The following is a 25,732-nucleotide window of genomic DNA, read 5'->3' as shown; positions in this document are numbered from 1 at the left end:
ACCTCTATCCAACACGAGACCGTAATTAGGCTGCAAATACCCCCTTCCCATCTAAATACTAAGCTTCAATTATAACAATTTATTTTGGATTTCCATTACTTTCACTGACTTCAATATACTGGAGCAAAAGACAAAGTTAGAAATCATTTGAAGCCAACATGACTGACAGGAAAGCTTCTGTTAATATGCACCCCAATCACCCATTATTAAGCAAACTACAGCATCCTGTACCAATTTTGTGTTCTATGTATACTTGAACCTAAGCAATAGAACCTTGAAGAAATACAGGCCTATTTATGAGTGACAAGACACATCGTGAGAAGAAAAGTCATGTCCATCTTTTAGGCAGAGCCGAGGGGCGAAATAAAACTGGATGCTTTTTCTCAGAACTACTAGCCAAGCATATGAAGCTTTAACTGTGGCACTGTATACATTTAGAGAGATTTGTTCTGCATTTGTCAGAATGCCGGCATCCTGAAATCATCATCTGTATTGAACTGTAAGTTCAGGGATCAGCTTAATATGCACTCATGACTTAAATTATATATATAGTAGTGGAGGCATATAAAATAACACTTGAACCCATGAATGTGTATTCTCAAAAGTTGGAAGGTAAGGGTTTGTAGGGAAGAAAGCCTCATTAAACATTATCATGTTTATAGTATCCCAGGTAAGTGTTTATAATCGCTTTCATGTCCCCTTTATTTACAATATACATATACTGCTTTTCAACCATAATTGTTCTCAGAGTGGTGGCGGATTATTACTATTTTTTTTAAAGTAATGCAACAGTAAAAAGTAATGCAGCAATTAAAGCAATGTTTATCAAACAGTTTGCAACGAAGACCTTTTATCTTACTTTTTTTCTTGTGTATTAGATTTATACCCCACCTTGAGGAGCTTCTCTGAACAGCTTTCAATAAGTTAACATTGCAACAATACAATTTTAAAACAAAAGCATGATAAAAACACCATGATACGAAAGAGCAGTATAAAGGCAGTCGGGATTAAAAGCAAACACCAAGCAGTATAAAAGCAATGTAACAGGATTTAAAAGCCTGGGAAACTAAAAGGATCTTGTGTGGTACCAAAATGGCAGCAACCTTTTTTTTACGCCAACTGTCCCGGGCAAGTCAGTTCAGTATCTGCAAATGGAAATAATGAACAGTAAATACCGATTGTTCCTGTTTTCATAAATGTCCTGTAGGGTTATTTATAAAGGATGAATACAATATGGTATCCTTTTCAGATCTGTGACATGGTGCCTTTCTATGTTGGCATGCCCTGCTTTCCTTTTCCAAGAGTTTATCGGTCAGTTTGCTTACATCTGCTACAGGGCAGGCAGTTAGGTTTGTCTGAATACAAGTGTTTAAATATGAAGCCTCTCCCCCCCCAACCCCCAACCCCCCCGAATTCATTTTCACCAACATCTAAGTTGATCAGGAAATGGCTGCTCTGGAAATAATACAATTTCCCCTTTTACTTCATCTCGAAAATGATGGCAGTAGTTTTGCCAAAGCAGTCTTCTCTCTCATCATTCTGAATGTTGAGTTGGTTTACTAACTTAGCCTTGAACTCTCTCCATAGTACTGTATACGATTTAGAGAGTTAGTTTATTAAGCAGAGCCCAGAGACCCGAATTCTGTTCTTGAGCAAAACAAATTAATTTCTTCAGAGACCATAAGCTATCAGTGAGTATCTATGCCAGTATTTATTTCTTATGTCATACTTGGAGGAGACTCTCTGAAACGAATGGACTTAAGTCCGCTGATTTCAATGGGCCTATGCTGAGTATGACTTTATTTGAGATAGCGTTTAAAAATAATTCACACAACATCTTTCTGGGGGAAAAGGACATGAATCCAAATAATTGCAGCGCAGCATTTTGTTTTCAAAAAGCAGGAACCACCCTTACCTTTCCCCAGCAATACTTCAAAGCAGGCCACTCTTTAAAAAAAAAAAAAGTTTAAGGAGTTTGAAAAGCTTTTGGTGACATGGCATGCTGAAAGTGTTTAACACACACACACACACACACACACACACAGAGAGAGAGAGAGACAGAGAGAGGGGGGGGATCTGTGCAGGCCAATGGATATGCCCAAAATTGTTCTGGAGAGATCCCAGCTTGCATCTATGTTTCCTTTTCTACCAACTCAGTGGCTTTAAGCATATTTGAGCTGCACAAAAGCGATGATTAAGTCCTTCAAGTCTGAAATGTTAAAGGTCACACCTGCTATCAAACTGTTTTGTTTCCAGAAGTATGCATTAAAAAAGCTGTGCACCAAAATGAAGCCCTGCACTGTAACCAATATGTTGCAGCTGTTTTATGACGACTTTATTATGTTGGTTAGGAACATTATCCATCTTTGACTTCAACAGTCTTTTCTGTTATGCTTAAACGTAGAAAGGCATAGCAAAATAGAATTTTCCCGCTGCGTTAATGGATGATATGCACAGTTTTAAAAGGTCTCTTTTATGCTCCAGTTTGGTTTGTCAAGAACACCTTCCCCAAACTGCTTTGTGGAGAAGGGCAAACACTCCCCACGAGAGAATTGTGGATTAATGTAATTTATCCATGCGTTATCCAAATGTTATCAAAAAGTTCATTCCAAGCAGGGCTTGGTACAACATAGCAGTATAATGAATTCTATAGAATGCCTAATTAAAGCAGTGATAAAGCACGGCTAGGTCCCCACATGCTTTCCCCAAGATCCAAGTGTAGGCATTTTCTGTTACATATTTGAGAAATGTGTATATTAAGGACTGAAAAAGATGGAGTGCATAAGACTGAGGCTCATGTGTTTAAGAACACACTGCTGTTGGTTGCATTGTCAAAAGTGGGCCACTATGTCGATTGTGATGGTCTTTGAATTCACAGTTGCTTTTCATGGTTTCATCAATAACATTATCATATAGCAATTTTGAAAACTCTCTTCTTTCAAAACTAGAAACATTATACCTTTCTACGAATGAACTTTTCTTGAAAAAAACTATCCACCAACTCAGTAGCTTAGGAGCAAACAGAAGCACCTTTTAGAATTGACCTTCAGTGTGAAGTAACTTCTTTTTTTTTTTACCTGAAGCTTAGCTTAAGTTATTTCTGAACATCTGTTTGTTATGTTTGTCATGTCCATATATCTGGCATTTTTCAGAGGATTTTCAGCTTTCCCAGGAGGCCCTTTTTTAGTCATCTGATTAGAGTTTGGAAACCAAAACTTGAATTGCTTTTTCTAAATCAGAGCATGACCTCTTGTTTGTTTGTTTGAAGGGAGCAAACAGCTCAGAACTCTTGGCCATGTTCTCTTACTAAAATAATATTAGAATATTTGTACTTAGGGATCCAAGTAAAGATAATGTGTATTGCATTTTGGTGTGTACATGAAATATTTTCATATTTAATGCATAGCAGTTTAAAAGCAAACTGCTTTTAAACAATCTAAGAATAGAGGTTTGTAATTTCCTATTTGTTTCTTTCCTGTTGGCAAGAAAATCAGTGTTGTATAGAGTGTCTTAGGTATGAGCTTGACTTTGGAAATCGACTTGGGAAACGTTTCCAGAATACATTCTGTAGAAAGGGAAGGAAGTGCTGTGGATCATCGCCCCCCCCCCCCCGCAAGCTCTTGATGACAAAGTACATCTGCTATATCTGCATCAAATTACTAGCACAGTGTAGATCCTTGAAAAGCAAACGTACTAGTTTAATCCCTTTACTGCCTCTTGCTGATCTCTATAAACATGTTGAGGGGAGGGAAATTATTGGGCATTGGTATATCTGTTATCTATCTAAGATTATTTTTCTTTTGATTTTCAGGCCAGCCAGAACATTAACGTGGCCAAAAAGGTAAGATGTGAATTATTTCCATGCTTTATATTCTCTTCTGTGGTTTTTATTCATGGAAACATCTTTTGTGTACTAGTCCAATCTACCTCAGGACTCAAGTAATGAGGAAGCCAAATAAGTATAAATACTGTGATCTGGTGTGGCAAGAATCCTGGGGGCTGAGGGGCACTCCGGACGATACCTTCATAGACTTGACCACATCACCACCTGATGTGACTAATTTATATATAAATTTGGTGTGCAGGGTGACGAATGATCATAAGAATACAAAATTAATTGAAAACAAGAGACAGAGGCGGGAAAGTAACACCTTCATTGTATTAAGCTGAAGACTAAATTTCTATCAAACAATCTCTCAACCCACAATGCTCATCTAAACAAAGTTTGGAGTGATCATTCTGTGATATTATGGCAGTGGACAAAGCTATATTGTAACTCTTGAATATATGTGTTTTTTTTTATTTAAAAAATCTAAACAAAGTTTGTATCAAACAGTGTAGGTAGGGATGGACCGCCGACAAGAGTGACTAGAGCCTTTTATTGTTGTTACCTTTCCCACTGTTAATTTTCCCTGCCTTGGTTATATAATACACAAATCTGCTCGTCTCACACACATGCTAGAGAAAGGTTGACGTCACCACCTTTTATCAGTTTTTGTTTAAATGTTTATTTTTTATTTTTTGTAGCAAACATTATCAGAAGCAGCCTGAAGAATAGATTCAGCTCATTTGTAAAAGGGGAGGGGGGTATTATCCCTGTTTCTAATCCTCCCTAGTTTCTCTCCTTTTTTCTGGTGAAATTGATTGTGCATCTTTGTAGTCATTCACTAATGAAGACCGTTCAAAACATTCGCTTTTTGTTCCCAGTTTGTTAATAAGAGAAACAAAAACAAGAAGCCATAAGAGTTGTTAGCAGACACAAAACAACACATGCTTATGTCCTTAGGCAGCAAACTTTTGCTGAGAGTAGCAGTTGGCATCTCTTCCCCTTTTGCTGAATTCACATTTCCTTAGTTGAGGAGGATCACTGCCTGCAAAGACAGTTAAAGCATTCTGCATTACAGCTTATGTTAAAGAGAAATCTGTTAAGTGAAAAGAGAAACTTGCCAGAGTAGGCATTCCTAAAGATTGCCCAAGATGCCCAAAACAATCATACCGATGTCCAACAATACACTGTTGGCATATTTTTTGTGTTAAATAAAATAAAGGTTCGTCTGAGTTGCCTACTTTTGTGAGCAGTGCAACACAGCAGCTAATTCTTCTAAGATTGCCCCTTTTCAAGTTGGAATGTTCCAGTTTACAAAAGAGCAGTTGAAATCTCACATCAACTCAATATTGTCAGAACATATTGTTGGAATTAACTCCCAGCATGGACCCACACCAGTCCCAATAAATGCAAGATTCCTTAGATAGAACCAACATCTGATCGGTATTCTAATAATCTTTATGGAAGAACTCGCTGCAACGTCTCTGAGTAACTGCCCTAAAATTCTTATAGTTGGAAAATCCTTTCTGATATCCAGCTTAAATTTGCTTTGCTGCAATTTGAATCCACGATTTGGTCTACTTATTTGGCCCTCTTCAGTCTTCTTTCGTTTAAGTAAATATGGCCAGTCTTTTACCTTTTAATTGTGTCTTGCATACCAGATAAATCTTCTTCGGTATGTTGGTGCTAGCCTTAAAACTGGATATAACTCTTCAAGCACAGAGTAATACAGTACTGTTTCCTTTTATGTCCGAGCCACCGTGTTTGAGTTAACTGGGCCCAAAATTACATTTCCATGTTTTGCAATCTAATTACATTAAATCCCTGAAACCCTTTACAGAAGAGCTGGAGCCTAGCCCTTCTCATGTTCTAACATTGTATGGGGTTTACTTTTGGTATTGAATTTGGAAATACTCTGACCAGACCAAAAACATGAACTTGAGGAAGAAGTTTAAAAAATCTCACAATACCCTGGAGCAGATTTAGGGGACACAGGGGAGACTGCAGGTAGAATGAGAGGAAGCAGTAGTCCTGTTGCATTCGTGCAACGTTGGTTATCAGCCTGATGTATTTTGGAAGTGCCACTTCTAAATTGCCACAAACATTGTGGTAATTGTTTTTCTTTTTTTTAATTACCTTCATGAATTAAAAACAGATTTAAAGTAAAATTTATCTTCTTCTTGGTTCTACACACACACACACACACACACACACACACACACACAAACCTTCCCCCTTTTAATAGTTATTTTCCATTTTCTTCTAGCTATGCAGCTCTGATAGCTGACTGGCCGGTGGTGGTTTTAGGCATGTGTACTGTGTTAATTGTGGTGTGTGCATTGGTTGGAATACTAGTCCCAGATCTTCCAGACTTCTCTGATCCATTATTGGTAAGTAAACATTATCATCTTGTGCTGTCAAATCGTTGTGTTATTTCCAGCAGTAATGGTAAGCAGAGAGCTGTAAGAATTCTCAGCAAATGTATTATATTGCTTTCAAATACAGATGTGTGCAAATCAAAACGCCAAATCTGAATATTTATGAAGTTTGGTAGTTGAGCCCAGATGTCTTCAAATATGTCTGCGCAGCTGCTGAACCTTTTAATCAATAACACACAAATTGAAAAGATTTCTTCCAGCAGCACCTCTGAAAATAATTTGAGTTTTGAATGTGCTGTATAGAAGGCAACTCCAGTAAAAGGAAGATTATGGGTTTATTAAATGGTAATGACTAGATTATAGAGTATAACACCATCAGTGTTATGAAATGGTACATGGAATATCTATCCTGTTAAATTCTAAAATGAGTTTACCAAAAGTATTGTGTAATCATATTTGGAGTAGAAGCATTGAAGTCAATGGGTGGAGTTCAACATTACACTATTAGAAACATTCTGTCTGTGTAAGCATAACAGCTCACCCAATGGAACAATCCTCTTCCCCTCCTGCTTGCTGACCCCTCCTGAGGCAATTTTGGGAGGATGCAGTTTAAGCGGGGGGCGGGGGGGAGCCTTTGTGATGAACTTCTGAGTATCTTTAGTTTTGGGGTTTTTTAAAGACATTTTATTAATTTTACAAATAAAAAGTACAAATAAACTCACATCAGTAGAGTAATACTGTATGTGGAGATTCTCTGAATCTTGCGACTTCCCCCAATCCCATCCATGGAGTCTTATTTTGAACATCTACAACTGCATATTAATCTGTACTCCAGTTTTTATATCAAACCATATTATCCACAATGTTTTTTACACTACAAGTGTGTCAAAATCCTGCTCTTGTTTCCATCAGCTTGCAATGGTCTCCTAAATAACTTGTAAATTTTTTCCATCCTTTTATAAAGTTTTAATCCTCTTGGTTTCTGAGTTTTCCAGTCAGCTTTGCCATCTCTGCATTAGTCCATCAACTTGGCTTGCCATTCTTCTCTGGTAGGGACTTTGTCATCTTTCCAACTATGGGCCAATAACATCTTTAGTTGAGATTCCTGCATTGCAGTGGGGTGAACTAGATGACCCTTGGGGTCATCACCCAGTGGGGTTTTTTATGTTACATTTATATCCCTCCACTTTTCCTCCAAGAAGGTACACATGTCTCTTCCCCCACATTTTCTCTTCACAACAGCCCTGTGAGGTAGGTCAGGCGAAACACGCCCAAGATCACCTGGTGAGCTTCACGGCTGGGTGGTCTCTCAGGTCAAAGTGGTTAAGACCAGTAGACTCGTAATCTGGGGAACCGGGTTTGTGTCTCCGCTCCTCCACATGCAGCTGCTGGGTGACCTTGGGCCAGTCACACTTCTCTGAAGTCTCTCAGCCCCACTCACCTCACAGAGTGTTTGTTGTGGGGGAGGAAGGGAAAGGAGAATGTTAGCCGCTTTGAGACTCCTTCAGGTAGTGATAAAGCAGGATATCAAATCCAAACTCTTCTTCTTCTTCTTCTTCTTTTACTACTACTACTACACCACAATGAAATCGTTGCAGTCTTCTGTTCTTGCCTGGCATTTAGCCTCAGTGGTCAGGCATTTTGTTAATCGGAGACAGTAAAGAGGATAACAGCAAATGATCAAGGGGTTGTAGAAATCACAGCCTGCTTAACACAATCCCCATGACTGCATAGCTTAGCTGCTCATGCAGCAAACTACTGGGTGCAGATTTTTGCACATGTATTGAATGCTGTCAGTTTCTCTCTGTACTGCAATGAAACTGTGATAGGGTGTTTTTACATCACATGGAGACAAACCAGATGATGGCAGCCAGTAGTGGGGCACTTTGTACTGATGGTTCGCTGCATGTAGCAACTATTATGGAGGTGGCTTTGCACAGTCTCAGGGGTGTTTTTTTTTCATGTGAAGCACGTCTACACATGCTTAGGTTATTGGAGCTTCATACATTTCAAAGCCCAGTGTGAGCAATATGGGAATTGTGTGGTCTCTCGAGACAGAGACAACAGAGCATGCAAACAATGGGAGCATGAAGATGAAAGAGGAATATTTGGTTAGTAATCGGCTTTGCTAACAATAAAAAACAAGCCATCAAAGGTACAGAGAGTCTTCTGGGCTGGGGGCAGGGGGAGAGAATAACTACACTATTAAAAGTTGTCGCAGAACCATCTGGTTGAACTATTTAGGTGAAGTCGGCTGTAGCATGCTCCTCATTAGACATTACATGTGCCACTGTTGGCATAGACATAAGAATCCATAAATGGTTAAACAAGGTAAGGATTATGAGTCCAAACCCTCTAATTTTATCTTACTTTTAAAGAAACAACCGTTGGCAAGCTTTAGACAGTTTCATTTTATTGCAGGCACACCTAAAGCTATATTTCAGTCAGGGTCTAGACATCACAGTTTGTAGGCTTATTACATGAGCAGCTATGTTTTCCCTCTTGGACTACCATAGGGATTGAATACATTGTAGGAAAACTCTCAAACAACTAAGAACCATGCTAGGCACACCATTAATTGCATAAATGGTGTTAACGAGCAGCCTGGGGACCTTGGACTGGAGAAGTTTCACTCTCATATTTGCGCTCTTGCGCTCTCTGCCACAATCCCAACAAAAATTATCCCTCTGAAGTTTCAAGTGAAATCTCCATTGTCACCTATGGGAGCTTCCCTTTCAATGCAAATAGCAGCTTCCCAAAGGTGGCATTTGCAAGGCCCCCAGTGGAGATGGAGAGGGAAGAGGGGAGGATAATTAAACATTTCTATCCACTGGTCCCCAGAGTGCTCAATCTGTGTCTACCTTCGCCTATGGAAGAGCAAGACTTGGTGGTAGTGAATTTGTTGCATAGGACTGCAGAGAGAGGGCTTTCTAATGAAGGTTTCTCATCAATTGAACTTGCTAACATCCTTTTCAAATAGAAGGATGGCATGCGCTAAAAAAGCTCTCTAATGTTTTGCCATAGGGTTTTGAGCCAAGAGGAACTGCAATAGGACAGCGGCTGGTTACCTGGAATAATATGGTGAAAAACACAGGCTACAAAGCAACCTTAGCAAATTATCCTTTCAAATATGCAGATGAGCAGGCTAAGAGGTAAGAGCTTTTTAACCATGTTCTCTTCTGCTGTTGTTTTCCACTTACATATCGTATGAAACGAAATGTGGGAACTTATTTTAAACCTCTCCTCTCCCCCCCCCCCCCACCATACAACAAAAATAGCACTGCACACTTTTAACATCTGGCTCTCTTAATCATAAGCCCTGGTCAGTGTTAATAACAAGGTGGCATGCTAACAAACATTTACAGTGATATAAAAAACTATTTTGAATATTTGAATTCTTAAACCCTGGAAGCCATGTGAAACTTGATTTATTTTCTTAGGGAATTCTTACTTTATCCAGCGGCCACAGCCGAAAATGCGTAATGGGGCAGTATGCCCATATTAGTATACAAAGCAGAGAACACAGAGTAATGATGTTGTTGACCCTGTTTTATGTTAGTGTTCTTTTAAGGGTAGAACTGTTCTTGAAAATCATGGTAGGAGCAGCTTGTTCTTTGTTTGGTTGTGGATAGGTATTCATCCCCCCTCCCTCCCGCATTCAGCTGTCTTTTAATTAATTTATTTTTAAGTGATTCATGGTGGGTTGCTCCACCCACCTGTCAGAGTTATCCTGCAGGTTGTGGGAGACATAAGTTCCCCATCCCTGCCAAAAACTGTTCTGCCAACCAGATTTTCCTGACCCTAACCAGTGACAACCTCAAGAAGTTCCAAACATCTGAGTAAAGAGGTATGTCTTTAGCACCCAACAAAACTGGAATACATGTATCTTCATGGCACTCCCCCCTCCCCTGCCGCCTTTTTGTGCAGTTACTATTGAAACAAAGATAACTGTTAAAAGTGTAAGCTGTTCGACTGCTATATTTTAAAAGATGAAAAATTGTTCTCTTAGCCATCGAGATAACCGATATTCAGATGATCACTATGAAAGAGAGAAGAGAGAAGCAGACTGGAATTTCCACAAGGACAGCTTTTTCTGTGACATTCCAAGTGAGTGTTAAGTGTGCAAAAATGTTAGGAAATGAATCTAAAGCAGGCTTTAGATCAGGCATAGTCAAACTCGGCCCTCCAGATGTTTTGGGACTGCAACTGGTCCTGTTAGCTAGGGATGATGGGAGTTGTAGTCCCAAAACATCTGGAGGGCAGAGTTTGACTATGCCTGATCTAAAGCATGTGAGGAAGATGAACTAATATTTTACTTACAGTTGGTGCTATCTGTTGACCTTTTCAGTTTCCCAGGAAATTTTCTTTTCAGTTTGTGAAAAGCAAGGGATGATTACCAAGCTACAAGTTCTTACTACCTTTAAGAGATTATCACCATAGTAGTGGCATTTAACATGCACTTGTTTCCCCCCACCCACTAGGTGATACGAAAATGTGCATGGTGTGGAATTCAGTGTCCTGGTACTAGAAAGAGTGGGTCTACACAAGCATATCAGACAGAACAATCCTCTCTCCCCTCTGCGGTCACTGTCTAGGGAGTCTCTAGATACACCCCCCAAGCCCATTGTGGGGGGCACACAGGGAAGGAGACATCACACAAACAGAAGTCCTGCACATGGCTTCTGCTATCAGGGTTCATTAGATGAATCCTGCACGATATTTCCAGGAAATCAACTTTTTACTTCCTTACTAGCTGCAGCTTAGTGAAGTTTGTGGTGTGGGAAGAAAGGGCATTTTGCATGTCCTCCTTTCTCACCACTGGAAGTAAATTGCCAAGAATGCTTGCTTCTCCTTGGTGCTAGAACAAATGGGAGAGGTGTAAATCCTCCTCCTCCTTCTTTTAGCCCAGCCCACTCACACCAATAACACATTGGTCCCTTTGGCGCTATTTTTCAAAGTATATTGATACTGAAAGTGTATGCACTAAAATAAGACACTTGACTCTAGCAACTGATTATTACAAACTCAACATTTCTGAAAATGAATGTTAACTTTATAAAACATCCCCCACTTTCTATGTGCTGCTTTTCTTGGCAATTAGTTTCTATATGTTAATATAGTACAGAAGATGGTTTAGGCACACCAATTTAGGTAGGCTATATATTTTATTCATTACATTATAATTCTGCCTTTCCTCCATGAAGTTCAAGACTGCGTAAATGCTTCTCCACACCCATCCTATTCCCACAACAACCTTTTGAGGTAGGTTAGACTGAGACAGAGTGTCCCAGGGTGCTACTGAACTGAGAACATACCCTACACTTTAACTCTTAAGGTCTTTAACGTCAGAAACCTTCTTGATATGTCAATCTTATTTCAGGTGATCGCTATTCCCGAGTGGTATTTACATCAGCAGATGGAAATAACTTGTGGAATTTACCTGCAATAAAATCAATGTGCAATGTGGATAATATGAGAGTAAGTACAGATATCAATTTTTCATACGACTAATTGTGAAACTTCATGTTCTTGTCTTTGATAATTACTAAAGTCTTGCTTGTCGCAGTGTACTTATTGGCAGGCAACCATTAGGACAAAAGAAACTTTGCCTTTTACACTGGTGATGATAATGGTGCCCAACATTTCTTTATGACCCCTTCTCAAGGTTAACAGTGCTGTCTGTTTCATTTTTTCCTACCCATTCCTATTCTGAATACTTTGTCTGAGGAGAGGAGCAGGATTTAGTATGCATTTTTCAGAATAAGACTTTGTCTTTCTCATTGATTGTTTTGTCATCTTGGCGAGGAAGCATTTTTTGCCCGTTTACAATACTCCTTAAAGTAGTTTTGTTGTGTGTGATTCCGTGAGTTGCTTAGGTTTGTAAGTCCAAAAGGGAATAGGTTGGCAATAGGGAACGCAGACATATATACAGTAACTTGCGTAAATACCCCCCCCAGCCCCCCAAAATAATTCAATCCAGATCGTGGTGTTCTGAGAAAGCAAAGTTTGCTTCCTCTTCAGAGCACAGGGGGATGAAAGAAGACACTTTGGTCTTGACTGCTCTGATCAGGAGAGAATGTTTTCCATCATCAAAATAGTTAGGGCCTTTTTTTATTCCCCCAAGGAACCAAAATGTAAAAAGTAACAGGCAGCCTCAGGGACTTCGTGAGTTCCTCCTGCATGTGTTAGAAGTTAACGTTGCATATAGTTGAGAATGAAGTCTGGTTTTAACTAATGGACCTTAACTGATGCAAGGTCTTTGGTAAAGTGAAGAGTATGTTCATATTGTGTATCTATGATATGTGAGCTTGTCACTCTCTGAATCTACAGTAGTTGGTATACTTTGACAGGTGCTGGAGCCTCAAAAGATGGTTGGTTCATTGTCTTGATCCGGATTGGATCACCATGCAAACTGCATGTGCTGGTGTCCAGTCCAGATTGGGACTGTAGCAGGAGAGAAAAGGGCTGTTGTCCCCCTGCTCCTCTCACCATGGTCCCAATCTGGGCCTGGTGTCCTGTGCTGGCTATTTCCGAAAGAAAAGCCACAGACAAACCACATGATTGGTGTCACGTGTAGTTTGCCCCTCGCAGTGCTGCTTGGCGGGCTGGTAGGGAAATGGAAAACTAGATTTTTGTGGGTTATCAGATTGTTATGTCCAACAATGCAAGAATCCATGCAAGTGGAAGTATGAGCACTCAGTTGTGGGATGTGTGTGCAGGAATGAATGGGTAATAACTTATTTAGGGTTCACGTAATCATTCATTGTTGCAAGGCTTTCGCAACCCAACCTGCACGCTAGATATAAGGGGAAATGTTTCAGTTACTGCTTAATACTAATATCTGCTTTTGAAGCACCACAAAATTGCAAAAGAAAACTGAATTCAAGCTGAACAGCTTGTAATAGTGCTTTAAATTTTTTTGCAGTTCTAGATGATTATAATAAAGCAAACAAGCCATTTATTTATAACATAATTTTATTCAAGCAGCTTGACAGCTTTGCAGCACACTTGCATGGATGTTTACTTTAGAGGCACTTGAATAATTCTTATTATCATCATGATGACGAGGACGATGTCTAGCATAATCCCAACTGTGGTTGAGTTGAAATCGTGGGCTACTTTTAAACCAGATGATAGCTTCTCAAGTTATTTGCAATCTTTGTAGACTCTATCATGAGTATTTGGAGAAGTAGCAATACAGTGGTACCTTGGGTTAAGAACTTAATTCGTTCTGGAGGTCCGTTCTTAACCTGAAACTGTTCTTAGCCTGAGGTACCACTTGAGCTAATGGGGCCTCCTGCTGCTGCTGCTGCTGCGCCGCGGCCGCGCAATTTCTGTTCTCATCCTGAAGCAAAGCTCTTAACCCGAGGTACTATTTCTGGGTTAGCGAAGTCTGTATGTAACCTAAAGCGTCTGTAACCCGAGGTACCACTGTATTACCCAGATATTAAAATGATGGCTTCTGGTTAGAAAAGCTTTCAATACTGAATGAGCTAGGGGAATGGGGCATTTAGTTATTCTAACGGAATTATTTTTTAAAAGTTTCATTGGCTGTTCAAGCCATATGGAAATAGGTGGTGTTTTTAAAGTGTGTGTTGTATTTAGAAAACAGCTCTATCCTATTGCAAACCTCTGGATCTTTGAACTGAGGCTGTCTTGCCCAGTAATGAGGCATTGATGTCTTCTGTGGTCTTTCATCTTTATTAATGTCTCTCTCTTGTTGCCTGCTATCCGTATCTCTTTCCAGTTCATGTTCCTTTAAAGGCCTGACTCCTCCTGTACTCAAGTCAATGCCATTAACTCATGTGGAAACAAATCCAACTCGTTTGGTGTTTTGAAAGTTTAAGTTTAAGGTCTGCCATATTTCCTTTCTGTGCCATTATGTGTTTTAATGGAAACTTTGATTAAATTCCCAGCATTTCCATAAGAGGGGGCGGGATATTATAAATTGTATTGCCAGCTGTGTACCAGTCATACACAAATTGTCTTGGGCATGCAGTATCAGCTTTAGCCATCTGGCTTACTTATGCTTGGGAAAAGATCCTATAATTCTTCACACATTGCACCCACATAATCTTAATGTTAATGCCATATGCAGAATGGCTACAGGATTCAGCCCCTGGTTTGTATATTGCTAACGTTTAAGCCCTTTTAAAAATTGATCATATGCTTTTAGATTTTAACTGACCTAGAAATCTTCTCTAGGGTGCTTCCCAAAAAGAGACTCACAAGTGAGATTCCAGTATAGGAAAATCCTGCTGCAAGTAGATGTATAGATTTGTCTAGAACTATTTCAGTCTGGGTTTAGAAGAGGGTTTGGGACTAAATTGGCCTGGAGAGGGAGAGGGGGAGTGTGACCCTGCTGCTTCTGGTTGATCTCTCATTGGCTTTTGATATTATCAGCTCTTGGACCAACCTTGGGAGATTGGCACTGGGGGCACTGTTCTGCCATGGTTCTGGTCTTATCTCCAGGAAGGGTTCCAGAAGATAGTATTGGATGGGTGTTTCTCAGTTTCCTGGCTTTTGAGTTATGTAGTGCTGCAGGGCAATGTATTAGCTTCCAGTGCTATTGAACATCTATATGAAGTTAATGGGATTGGTCGTTAGGAGATATGGGGTGAGGTGTCATCCATTCATTGCTGGTACCCAACTCTGTGTCACTGTAACAGAGAACTGGAACTGGCTAAGCGAGCACTGAATCAATGTCTGGATGCACTGGTGGGCTGGGAGAGGGCTAATAACCTGCGTGTGAATCCTGGCAAGCAGGAAGCTCTGTGAGTGCGCAGTTCCCCGGTTAGGGAAGTCAGACAGTTGCTTGCCCTGTATGATGTTGCACTATCCTTGAAGAAGCAGGTGCATGGTCTGGGGGTTCCCCTAGATCTGGGGGTGCCCAAACTTTTTTCAAAGAGGGCCAGATTTGATGAAGTGACCATGCGTGAGGGCAAACCCAAGTTGTTGAGCTTTTTTTAGGATTGAAGTTACAGTGGTACCTTGGGTTACAGACACTACCGCTAACCCAGAAATAGTACCTTGGATTAAGAACTTTGCTTCAGGTTGAGAAGAGAAATCGTGCAGCGGGAGGCCTCATTAGTTAAAGTGGTACCTCAGCTTAAGAACAGACCTCCAGAACAAATTAAGTTCTTAACCCGAGGTACCACTGTACTGAGTTTTGTTTTTAGGATTTTACCCCCAGACATATACTGCCACAGGGTTCCAGCGGGCCGAATTAAGCCCCCAAAACGGAGTTTTGACATGCCTGCCCTAGATGCAGTTCTGTTACTGATGGTCTTGGAGTGCCTTCTACAGACTTCTACAGCAGTTTCTCAACCAGGACAGCTTGACCATGCAGTGGTAGCCTCAAGTTTGAATTGCTGCAGTGTTCTCTCTGAGGTGGCAACCCTTGACATTGTTCTGGAAGCTGTAGCTCAGGGGTCAGCAACCTTTTTCAGGCGTGGTCCGATCCACCGTCCCGCAGACCAGGTGGTGGGCCGGACTATATTTTTGGGGGGAAATGAACGAATTCCTATGCCCCACAAATAACCCAGAGATGCATTTTAAATAAAAGCACACATTCTACTCATGTAAAAACACGCTGATTCCTGGGCCGTCCTCGGGCCAGATTGAGAAGGCGATTGGGCCACATCCGGGCCTTAGGTTGCCTGCCCCTGCTGTAGCTGGTCAGAATATGGCAGCTAGGCTGCCTGTGGGGAGCGAACTGCAGCCAGCACAAAACACCTTGTCTGCAGGATCTACAATGCTTGCTAATTGCTGCTAGGTCAAGTTCAAGGTTTTGGTACTAGCATACATGGCTTGAAACAGTTTGGGGACCAGGTGGTTTGAGGTCTTGCCTCTTATATACCCAGGAGGCCGCTTTGTTCTGCAAAAGAACCCCTCTGTGAAGTCTCTAAACTATCAGAAGCCCCCGGCCACAGCAGGGCTTTTACTGCCACTGCCCACATCTTTCTATTGTATGATTGTTAATCACCTTGAAATTTATGTGAAAGCCAAGTCATAGATTAATAAACAAACACGTAGCAACTGCTTTCAAACTGTTTTCTGAGGAACTCTGGGGTTTCTTGGAAGCGTGTCCTCATTCTCCAGTGTGAAACATAGATAAAGCCCCCTAAAAGACAGGTCGTCTGCCATTACCAGTCTTCTCTTAAAACAGAGATGGCTAAACTGCTGTCCTTCTGATGTTGTTGGGCTTCAACTCCCACCAGCCCTAGCCACCATAAGTAATGGAAGACGATGGACATTGCAGTCCAGCAACATCTGCAGGAGCAGAGGTACTGTATTTTTAATACGCCCCTTATTTTGGGGGACTCCAATTTAAGAAAATGGGGCAAGATCCATCCGTATATAAGACTCCCTGAAATTTTGGACATTATTTTTTAGGGGGGAAACCTTGTCTTATACACAGAAAAATACGGTAAGTTCCTCCTTCTGTACAATATAGTATTACTAAGAAATGTGTGGGTTCTAGAGCACATGGTCACATTGGAAGTGTAAGAAATCTGAAAACCACGGAGAGATAATTTAAGCACAATGTTTTCTTTAGATGTTGCAGAACAAGTGGAAAACATCACAATGATACATCTAATCTTGTATGCACAAAGTGGCCTTGGCAACACCTTTTGATGTAGCAACAAAACAGACCCTAACCCTTGCATGTGTTTGCAGTATTTCTAAAACAATGTTTTCATGAGGTATTTTGATAAGTTCCAGGCTAAGTCTCTCTTTCCAAGTTCTAACAGCCAATTTATCTTTATCTTTTGTGAGGCTTACTTTAACAGCAAATATGTAAGGTCTGCAATGTCTTGAGGAATAGCAAGCAAACTCACAGTTTCAGATTGAACTTGAATAAGTAAAGTGGATGATAGTTTTTTTCCTCCCAGCTTGTCTGGCTGACCTGAAGGGCTTTCATGTTGTATCCTCCCTGATACGACTGGACATGGGCCATGAAAAATAAAGAGATGGCATTCCAGTGCTTCCTTTTATTTATTAGGTTGTTCGTTTTTTCCTGAGCTTGCATGTGTGAGTGTTTTTATCTGGAAACAATCAAATGTGAATTATCCTGTTTTTATGGAATGCTAGGTCATTATTGTTCTGAAATTGTTTGACAAAATTAAGGCCATATTAAATCTTTTATAACGATCGGGAGAATTCCTAAATCCTGCTCTTTTTTGCCTCTGCTATAAAAGGATTGCACATAATCAGCCAAAGCAATTTCAATATGACTCAAAACCAGAATGTTTGGATGTCTGAAATGTGCCTGGCTTTCAAAAAGCTTAAGCACATGTGTAAGTGACTTAGTAAGACTAATCCTCTGATAATATTGGGAAAGTACATAAGTGTATCCAGGATTGGTCCTTTGTTATGCATTCCAAGTAGGAAATTTGACTAGTGAGTCCAGATGTACATTAGGCACAACTTAATTCTGAAGCTTTGCAGGCCTAACTAATGAGTATCCTGGCCCTTTGAATAGCAGTGCCACAAAGATCCCCTCACCTCAGTAGGTGTGCCAACACAAATTAAGGAGCCTATCCCTCCTGTATTTCTATAAATATACATATTCTGATTTCTGGGAGTGATGGAAGGAGTCTACATAGCAGTATATTCTCTGAAAGCATTGACCAGTTAGGAAAAGGTAACACGGGGTTTTTTTTTGGGGGGGGGTGTTGTTACAGGTTTGTTGCTCTTGTGGGATATAGTATGTACATACCCTCTTTGTCACATCATGTTACAGTTGTTAAACTTGTCCAAGGAACTCTCTCAGATTATTGGAGATTCATTCCCCGTGTCTGCAGTCATGGGATTGTTGCCTATCACATGACTGTGTATGTTTTGACTCCACAGAGTGGGAAGTGAGGGAGACCAGATGTTTGTGTTACTGTGTTCTGTGAAGTGGGACTATTGTCCTCTGTTCTTTCTCTTAGCTCCTTCCTCTTTCTCATCAGACAGCAAAGTCAGAATGCTCCGAGTGCTTTATATGTAAATAAACGTAGATTAGCCAAATGCTGAGTTCTGTTACACTGACTGCGCAAACTCTGCGGATCCCTAAGTGTGCTGATGTCTGTTGGCATCAGTCGCTGTGATGTTCGGGCAGAAGAAAGCTTTTGAAGCTCCCAAACGATTGACCAGGAGGAGAGAGAACATGCCAGTCGGGCATGTGTCTCTGCCAGGGTCCTACTCGAGAGTAGGATGGATCCTGACAGATATCTTCCAACATTCCCATTGCAAAAAGATAGCATGGGAACTAGTTCAAAAGACTAGTCTGAACTTTACCTGCGTATTGAAGCCTTGCCACAGTTTGTGCCAGTTAACTTCTAAATATGTCTAGGAAAATGACTTTCCTGCGGTCATCAGCAACTTTAATAGATGTGTGATAACCCTAGAAACATTGTGAAATGGCAGCCGTGTCAAGTGATTGAGAAATTCAAGTACCACATAAACGCTTAACCAAGCCACTTACCTGCCTGCCTGCATTGTTGCCTTTTCTTGATCTGGTGAAGAAAGGATTCATAGTCCTGACTGAAAACCAAGGAAAGAAGCAAAATTTAATTATAGTTTTGTCCACACAAGTCAGCCTGTTTTATATCAGATGATTTTTCTGTTCTTGGCTGTAGTTAAAGATACACTCAAGACTTCCAGGTGACCAGTTTTAACCAATTTGCACTCACATTTGTATAAATGTAGCTACAGCAGTGTGCTCAGTTGAGAATTCCCGGTGCCTGTATTTTCCTTTGCCTTCAGTATACAGAGAAAAAATATTTCTGACGGAGTATATTGACTTTTTTGGTATGTGTTCAAATGAATCTACGGGCAGTAAATTTAGTCTCCAAAGTATGTTACCTTTAAAATGACATCTCATTTGCTATCTGATTGCTTAGTATAAATTGCTCTTGCTAAATGTGCATAAGGGAAGGACAGAGCTCAAAAGTGTGTGCAATTAGTGATCATAAAGAATTAGTTCCAAATCACTCAAATGCTTCTTGAGAAATCCCACAGTTGGAACTAATATTTTTAGAGATGGTAAGATTTTTTTTGTGGGCAACGAAAATGTTAAAATGATGTTTGAGCTTTGCACTTCTGCTTCTTATTATAATTCTTTCTGTCTTTCTTTATGCAGATACGATCCCATGCTCAGTTTGGTGATCTCTGCCAGAGGACCACTGCTGCTTCGTGCTGCCCCAGCTGGACGCTAGGCAATTACATTGCCATTTTAAACAACAGATCATCCTGTCAAAAGCTTGTGGAGAAAGATGTTTCTCACACTCTGAAGCAACTCCGTACATGTGCCAAATACTACTATAATGGGACCCTGGGACCAGATTGCTGGGATATGGCAGCCAGAAGGAAGGACCAACTCAAGTGTACAAATGTGCCTCGTAAATGTACAAAGTACAATGCTGTTTACCAGATTCTCCACTACCTAGTAGACAAAGATTTTCTAAGCCCAAAGACTACAGACTATGTCTTACCAGCTTTAAAGTACAGCATGCTCTTTTCACCTACTGAAAAAGGGGAGAGCATGATGAATATCTATCTGGATAACTTTGAGAACTGGAACTCTTCAGATGGAATAACCACCATCACAGGGATTGAGTTTGGAATAAAGCATAGTTTATTCCAAGATTACCTTTTAATGGATACTGTGTATCCTGCTATAGCCATTGTGATTGTTCTCTTAGTCATGTGCATATATACCAAGTCCATGTTTATCACACTGATGACTATGTTTGCAATAATTAGCTCCTTGATCGTTTCTTATTTTCTTTATCGGGTAGTATTTAATTTTGAATTTTTCCCCTTTATGAACCTCACTGCACTGATTATTCTCGTTGGTATTGGGGCAGATGATGCTTTCGTATTGTGCGATGTATGGAACTACACAAAATTTGACAAGTCTCAAGCTGCCACTTCGGAGACGGTGAGCATCACCCTGCAACATGCTGCCCTTTCCATGTTTGTCACCAGTTTTACCACCGCCGCTGCCTTCTATGCCAATTATGTCAGCAATATTACAGCAATCAGATGTTTTGGTGTTTATGCTGGCACTGCCATATTGGTGAACTATGTATTAATGGTAACGTGGTTACCTGCAGTCGTCGTGCTACACGAACGGTATCTACTCAATATATTTAGTTGCTTCAGAAAGCCTCAGGCAAGTGTGTACAATAACAAAAGCTGCTGGACAGTGCTGTGCCAAATGTTCCGCAAGGTTGCTTTCGCAGCCTCAGAAGCATCCCGGATATTTTTTGAGAAAGTCTTGCCACACATAGTTATCAGGTTTCGCTACATCTGGTTGGTCTGGTTCCTGGCCTTAACTGTTGGGGGAGCATATATCGTCTGTGTGAATCCAAAGATGAAGCTGCCATCCCTGGAACTCTCCGAGTTTCAAGTGTTCAGGTCTTCCCATCCTTTTGAACGCTATGACGCCGAGTACAAAAAGCTGTTCATGTTTGAACGTGTCCATCACGGAGAGGAGCTTCATATGCCAATCACTATTATCTGGGGGGTCTCTCCTGAGGATAACGGGGACCCCCTAAATCCCAAAAGCAAAGGGAAGCTGAAACTGGACAGCACTTTCAATATTGCAAGCCCAGATTCACAGCTCTGGATTCTGAAGTTTTGCCAGAGGCTGAGAAATCAGACCTTTTTCTACCAAACAGAAGAGCAGGACTTCACGAGCTGCTTCATTGAGACGTTTAAGCAGTGGATGGAAAATCAGGACTGCGACGAGCCGGCTCTCTATCCGTGCTGCAGTCACTGGAGCTTCCCCTATAAACAGGAGGTTTTTGAGTTATGCATCAAGAGGGCCATCATGGAACTTGAAAGAAGCACAGGGTACCATTTAGACAGCAAAACCCCGGGGCCTCGCTTTGACATCAACGATACCATCAGAGCAGTAGTACTGGAGTTCCAGAGCACCTACCTCTTCACCTTGGCTTACGAGAAGATGCATCAGTTCTACAAAGAGGTAGATACCTGGATTGCGGATGAGCTGAGCACTGCCCCTGAGGGTCTAAGCAGTGGTTGGTTTGTGAGCAATCTAGAGTTCTATGATCTCCAAGACAGTCTCTCTGATGGCACTTTGATTGCCATGGGTCTTTCAGTGGCTGTTGCGTTCAGCGTAATGCTGCTCACAACATGGAATATCATACTGAGCCTTTATGCAATAGTTTCGATAGCAGGAACCATTTTTGTCACAGTTGGATCATTGGTCCTTCTTGGCTGGGAGCTAAATGTTTTGGAGTCTGTCACCATTTCTGTTGCTGTCGGCTTATCGGTAGACTTTGCGGTCCATTATGGCGTTGCTTATCGTCTAGCTCCCGATCCTGACCGAGAAGGGAAAGTAGTCTTCTCCCTCAGCCGCATGGGTTCGGCAATTGCTATGGCTGCGCTGACCACATTTGTAGCCGGCGCCATGATGATGCCTTCCACCGTTCTGGCATATACTCAGCTCGGTACATTCATGATGCTTATAATGTGCATTAGTTGGGGCTTTGCGACCTTCTTCTTCCAGTGCATGTGCCGTTGCCTTGGGCCCCAAGGCACTTTTGGTCAGATTCCTCTGCCGAAAAGGCTGCAGTGCAGCGCCTTTCCCCAGGCGTTGTCGGGGAACAAAGGAGACGGGGAACAAAACAAAGCTCAGCCTGTCAGTAAGTATCAGTTGGACTCTAGAGGTCAAAAAACGGGCATGGAACATGAGCATTACGAATTAGAGCCTTTGGCATGCCATGCCAACAACTGCAGCGCATTAGAGAAGAGAACCTATGAAGAAACGCACATGTGCGGGGAGCTCTTAGATGGCAGGCTTGCAAATGAGCACGTCCTTCCCCAGTCAGCGTATAACAGCGACCTGAACGTAAGCAGCAAAAACGAATTCAGGATAGGCATGTTGTCTTCCGGTGAGCAGGACACCACTTGCCAGCTCTTATGTCAAAACCAGCAGTGTAGTTGCTCAGTTGATTATAAGCATGTGAGCATGAAATGGAGCCCCCATTCGTGTCAGCAGTTAAAATTTGGGGTCAAATGAAACTTCATGCTACCTCTCTTCTCCTTTGTCCAGGAATGTGCATAGCCAGAGTTCTGTAGTTCGTGCAACTGCTTTGCATCATTCTTTCGATAGTTATGTGACTACCGCCCCAGCAAGTTCTGCACTGTAACTGTCTACAAAGCAGGTTAAAATTGCCCCTGAAATATTTTTTCTCCACTGACAGCAACTGTTTCAATCCCAAAGTCTTCCAAATGCCAAGGAGAACTTGAGAACTCCTCCAAAGGAAGCAAGTTCTTCTCTGTTTATCTTCAAGGGTGTTGGTTCACTCTTGTTGTGAAATGGAGAAAAACGTACCTAATAATCGGAAGGGACTCTTGTGATAACTGCAGAGACAAATGGGTTGTAAGAGTCACTGAAGTAAATGGGAACGAAAACAGAACGTTGAAATAAAAGCAAAATCCGCAAACTGAAACTGAGTGCCTCCAGAACTTACAACAAACTGCTTCAGGTGTGAGGGCTAACCAGAATAAATGGAAATATACAGAAAACAGTACATCAACAAAGGCTTGGTTTTGAGTTGTGGCCTGAAAATTCCTGGTATTGTAACAATAAAGTGCAATTCTGTTGAGTGTCATATGCCAAACAGTGAAGCCCATGTGCCTGCTGTTGTTAGCACACCCAGAACTTTCCCATGAAAGTTTGCTAATAAAAAAAAACTATAATAAATCTTAAACTTGTTGGTTCTGTCTTTTTTGTGGGGGGATCTTTTCTCTTTTCAAAAGTAAGAATATTCCAACCTGCCCAAGCTGTCAAACACAAAGACATTAAAGTTAACACTCTCGAATTAAATGCTTCCTTAACTCATACAAATTAATTAGGTACTGTTCTCAAGAATATGAAGCCATGTTTAATTTAGGTCTTGGTGGAAAAAACAGCAATGCATCCACACAAGTTGAAAAATAAAACATTACTAATCACCTTTTGGCAAGAGAAGATTAGTCATTGAGGTTATAATTATGCTGCTGAGGGGTTCTTGCAGTGTGGTCTGCATAAGTGATGGAGGCTCCGCCTTCCCCCGAGGAATAAAGTCGCAGCTGGCAGGGAAACAGGAAGGTCCCAAGCAGAGGAAAGAGACAGACAAGATACTTGAAATGAGCAGAGAATCAACATGTGGGAATGAAGGAAGCAGCAAGAAAAAGGAGGAGGAAGCAAGAGAATGCATTACAGGTGGAAAAAACATTTCCTGGTCTGCCAGGACTCTAGGCAATTTGCAAGTGGTGTGGGTGTAGGTGTGGAGTTTGTAAACCAATGTGCTTTATTATTCTGCCATTACTTACTATTCTCTTCTATCATCTATCTATTTACATTGGGTCAGCTAGAGACATCTCTTAAAGGATCAGGGAGGCTAATAAAACGACAAAATTCCCTGCACACAGATTATCTCATCTGCTTTTAACATTGTAAAAATAATCTGCTTCTACCATATGTATCATGTTGCACGTTGACTTGGATCTAAAGAGATTACAGGTTTAAAATGGCACCAACACGCATTAACTATTGGCATGATGTCATAAATGAGATCTGTTTAAATTTATTGCTTGTATAACATTCACAAAGAAGACTGAACCTAATCAGAAGCACAAATTGTACAGACTCTAAATGTTACCAATCTGTTTCACAACTCACGGAATAGTACCGTTGGGTAAATTAGTTCAAACAAATGCTTGAATTTTTATGTGTTTCTCACTTTACATTCCCCAAGAGTTCCAACCAAAAAAGCACTTTCCTCCTGCTCTTTTGGCATAAATGAATGTCATGGGCACCTATTTGAATAGCAATTAAATATAGCCCGCTCTTCATGAGTTACACTCCCTCTGAAGGAGCAGGTATGCAACTTGGGGATACTTCTGGACCCACTGCTGTTGCTTGAGGCTCAGGTGTGACACAAAGTGCCTTTGATCAGCTTCAGCTCATGTTCCAGCTACACCCTATCTGGACACAGGTATCCTAAGTTCTGTCGTCTATGCTCTGGTAACCTCTAGGTTAGTTTACTGCAACACATCATATATAGGGTTGCCTCTGAAGACTGTTCAGAAATTTCAGCTGGTGCAGAATTCAGTGGCCACGTTGCTCTCTGTTGCTGGATGCTTTGAGCACATAGTACAAATCTATATTGTGGCCAGTTATTCCATAAAATCAAGATACCAAACATCATGGAGAAATTACCAGGTTGCAAATATCCTATACTCTTTTTTGGAGAATTCAGGAAGAATTCGTTGTTTGCTACATTCCAGTCGTGTTATTTTCCCATGCAAAATTGGATCTAAATTCATGATTATCATTGCTCTCTTCTGGAGAACACAGCGCATGCGTGCCTCCAATACTGCTTCATCACCAGCACAATGACAGTCCATATCTGTTTTCCCATAGTTTTCTACAGGGGAAGGAAGACAAGGAGTAGGATGTTCGTCCCACTTGGCTACATCCCAAACAGGATAAGTGCTGCTACTTCTTTTTCACCTTCCTCCTGCCCACGCCCACCCACAGGCCATCTGACTATTTTATGTGGTTGAACTGGCATCTATCTACACACAGGAGGAGGTATCAGAAGGCTCTGGGAAACCAAGATTTGTAGAAAAATAAATGATATTGTGTAAGGAGCCTAGGTGGGGTACCCTCCACCCAAAAGATAATAAGGACGACATATTCACTGGAATGGAGTATCCTGGAAAGGGATGTGGTCCACTGGCAGGCACCCTGAACAGGAGCACACCATGCAACAGCATTTAGAGTACTACCAATATATTGAACTGTGCCTGAAATAGAAAGCCGTTACAGTTGTTAAAGTGTTGCCGTAAATACAACTCTCCTGTTATACAGATTGCTTCCAGTATGTCAGCAAGGTAGAAAGGCACAATTGGAAACTAAATCCTGTCACTTGTTTGAGATCCTTATCACCCATAGCCACCCTAAAAAAATAATAATTATGACTTGCCTGTTGTTGCTTGCTTTAATGCCCAGGGAGTCTTTATTTAGAAGGTTTAAATAATAATAATAATAAATTTTATTTATACCCTGCCCTCCCCAGCCAAGACAGCTAACACCAGGTATAAAAACAATTGATTGAAATACAACTTAAAACCAAAATTAAAATACAACATTAAAATGCAGCCTCATTTCAGTAGGAACTCAAATCAAAAACTTTTTACTCTCTTGAAATGTAATTCTGAAAGCGCTAAAATACTACAGTAAATCAGGGCCAAATCAAAGCCACAAGAGTTGACACAAATAAAAACAAATGCTAAAACATGGAGAGGCTGCCTAAATAACATTTTTAGCCACCTGTTTAAAAAAGGGCAGGCTCATGGTTCCAGAATCTTAGAGCCAGTCCTGAAAAAGATGGTTCAGCAGTGTTCTCCAGCCTGAAACCAGTGAAAGGTTATCCGAGTGAGAAGGCATCCCTGGTCCAGACCACGAAGGTCTTTAAAGGTGAGCATCACCACAGCCCAGAAACGGCAACAAGTGAAG

At 41.0% G+C, this 25,732-nt stretch overlaps 1 protein-coding gene across 4 annotated transcripts in view; it reads left to right on the top strand.

Annotated features, from left to right (window-relative positions):
- DISP1 (dispatched RND transporter family member 1) overlaps nt 1-22,739 on the top strand; it is an 87,114-nt gene extending 64,375 nt beyond the window's left edge. For all 4 annotated transcript variants that reach the window (XM_081857774.1, XM_081857775.1, XM_081857776.1 and 1 more), the window contains exons 3-8: nt 3,812-3,841; nt 6,093-6,216; nt 9,229-9,356; nt 10,214-10,311; nt 11,585-11,682; nt 19,334-22,739. In XM_081857774.1, coding sequence (XP_081713900.1) covers nt 3,812-3,841; nt 6,093-6,216; nt 9,229-9,356; nt 10,214-10,311; nt 11,585-11,682; nt 19,334-22,243 — 3,388 coding nt within the window. In that variant the 3' untranslated portion in view covers nt 22,244-22,739. The remainder of the gene's footprint in view (nt 1-3,811; nt 3,842-6,092; nt 6,217-9,228; nt 9,357-10,213; nt 10,312-11,584; nt 11,683-19,333) is intronic.
- Nucleotides 22,740-25,732: the final 2,993 nt, after the last annotated feature.

The sequence above is a fragment of the Podarcis erhardii genome, assembly GCF_964252035.2.
Source record: "Podarcis erhardii genome assembly, chromosome: 3".
NCBI lineage: Eukaryota > Metazoa > Chordata > Lepidosauria > Squamata > Lacertidae > Podarcis > Podarcis erhardii.
The sequence above is the reverse complement of the archived record's forward strand: the minus strand, read 5'-3'. Positions and strand labels throughout refer to the sequence as shown.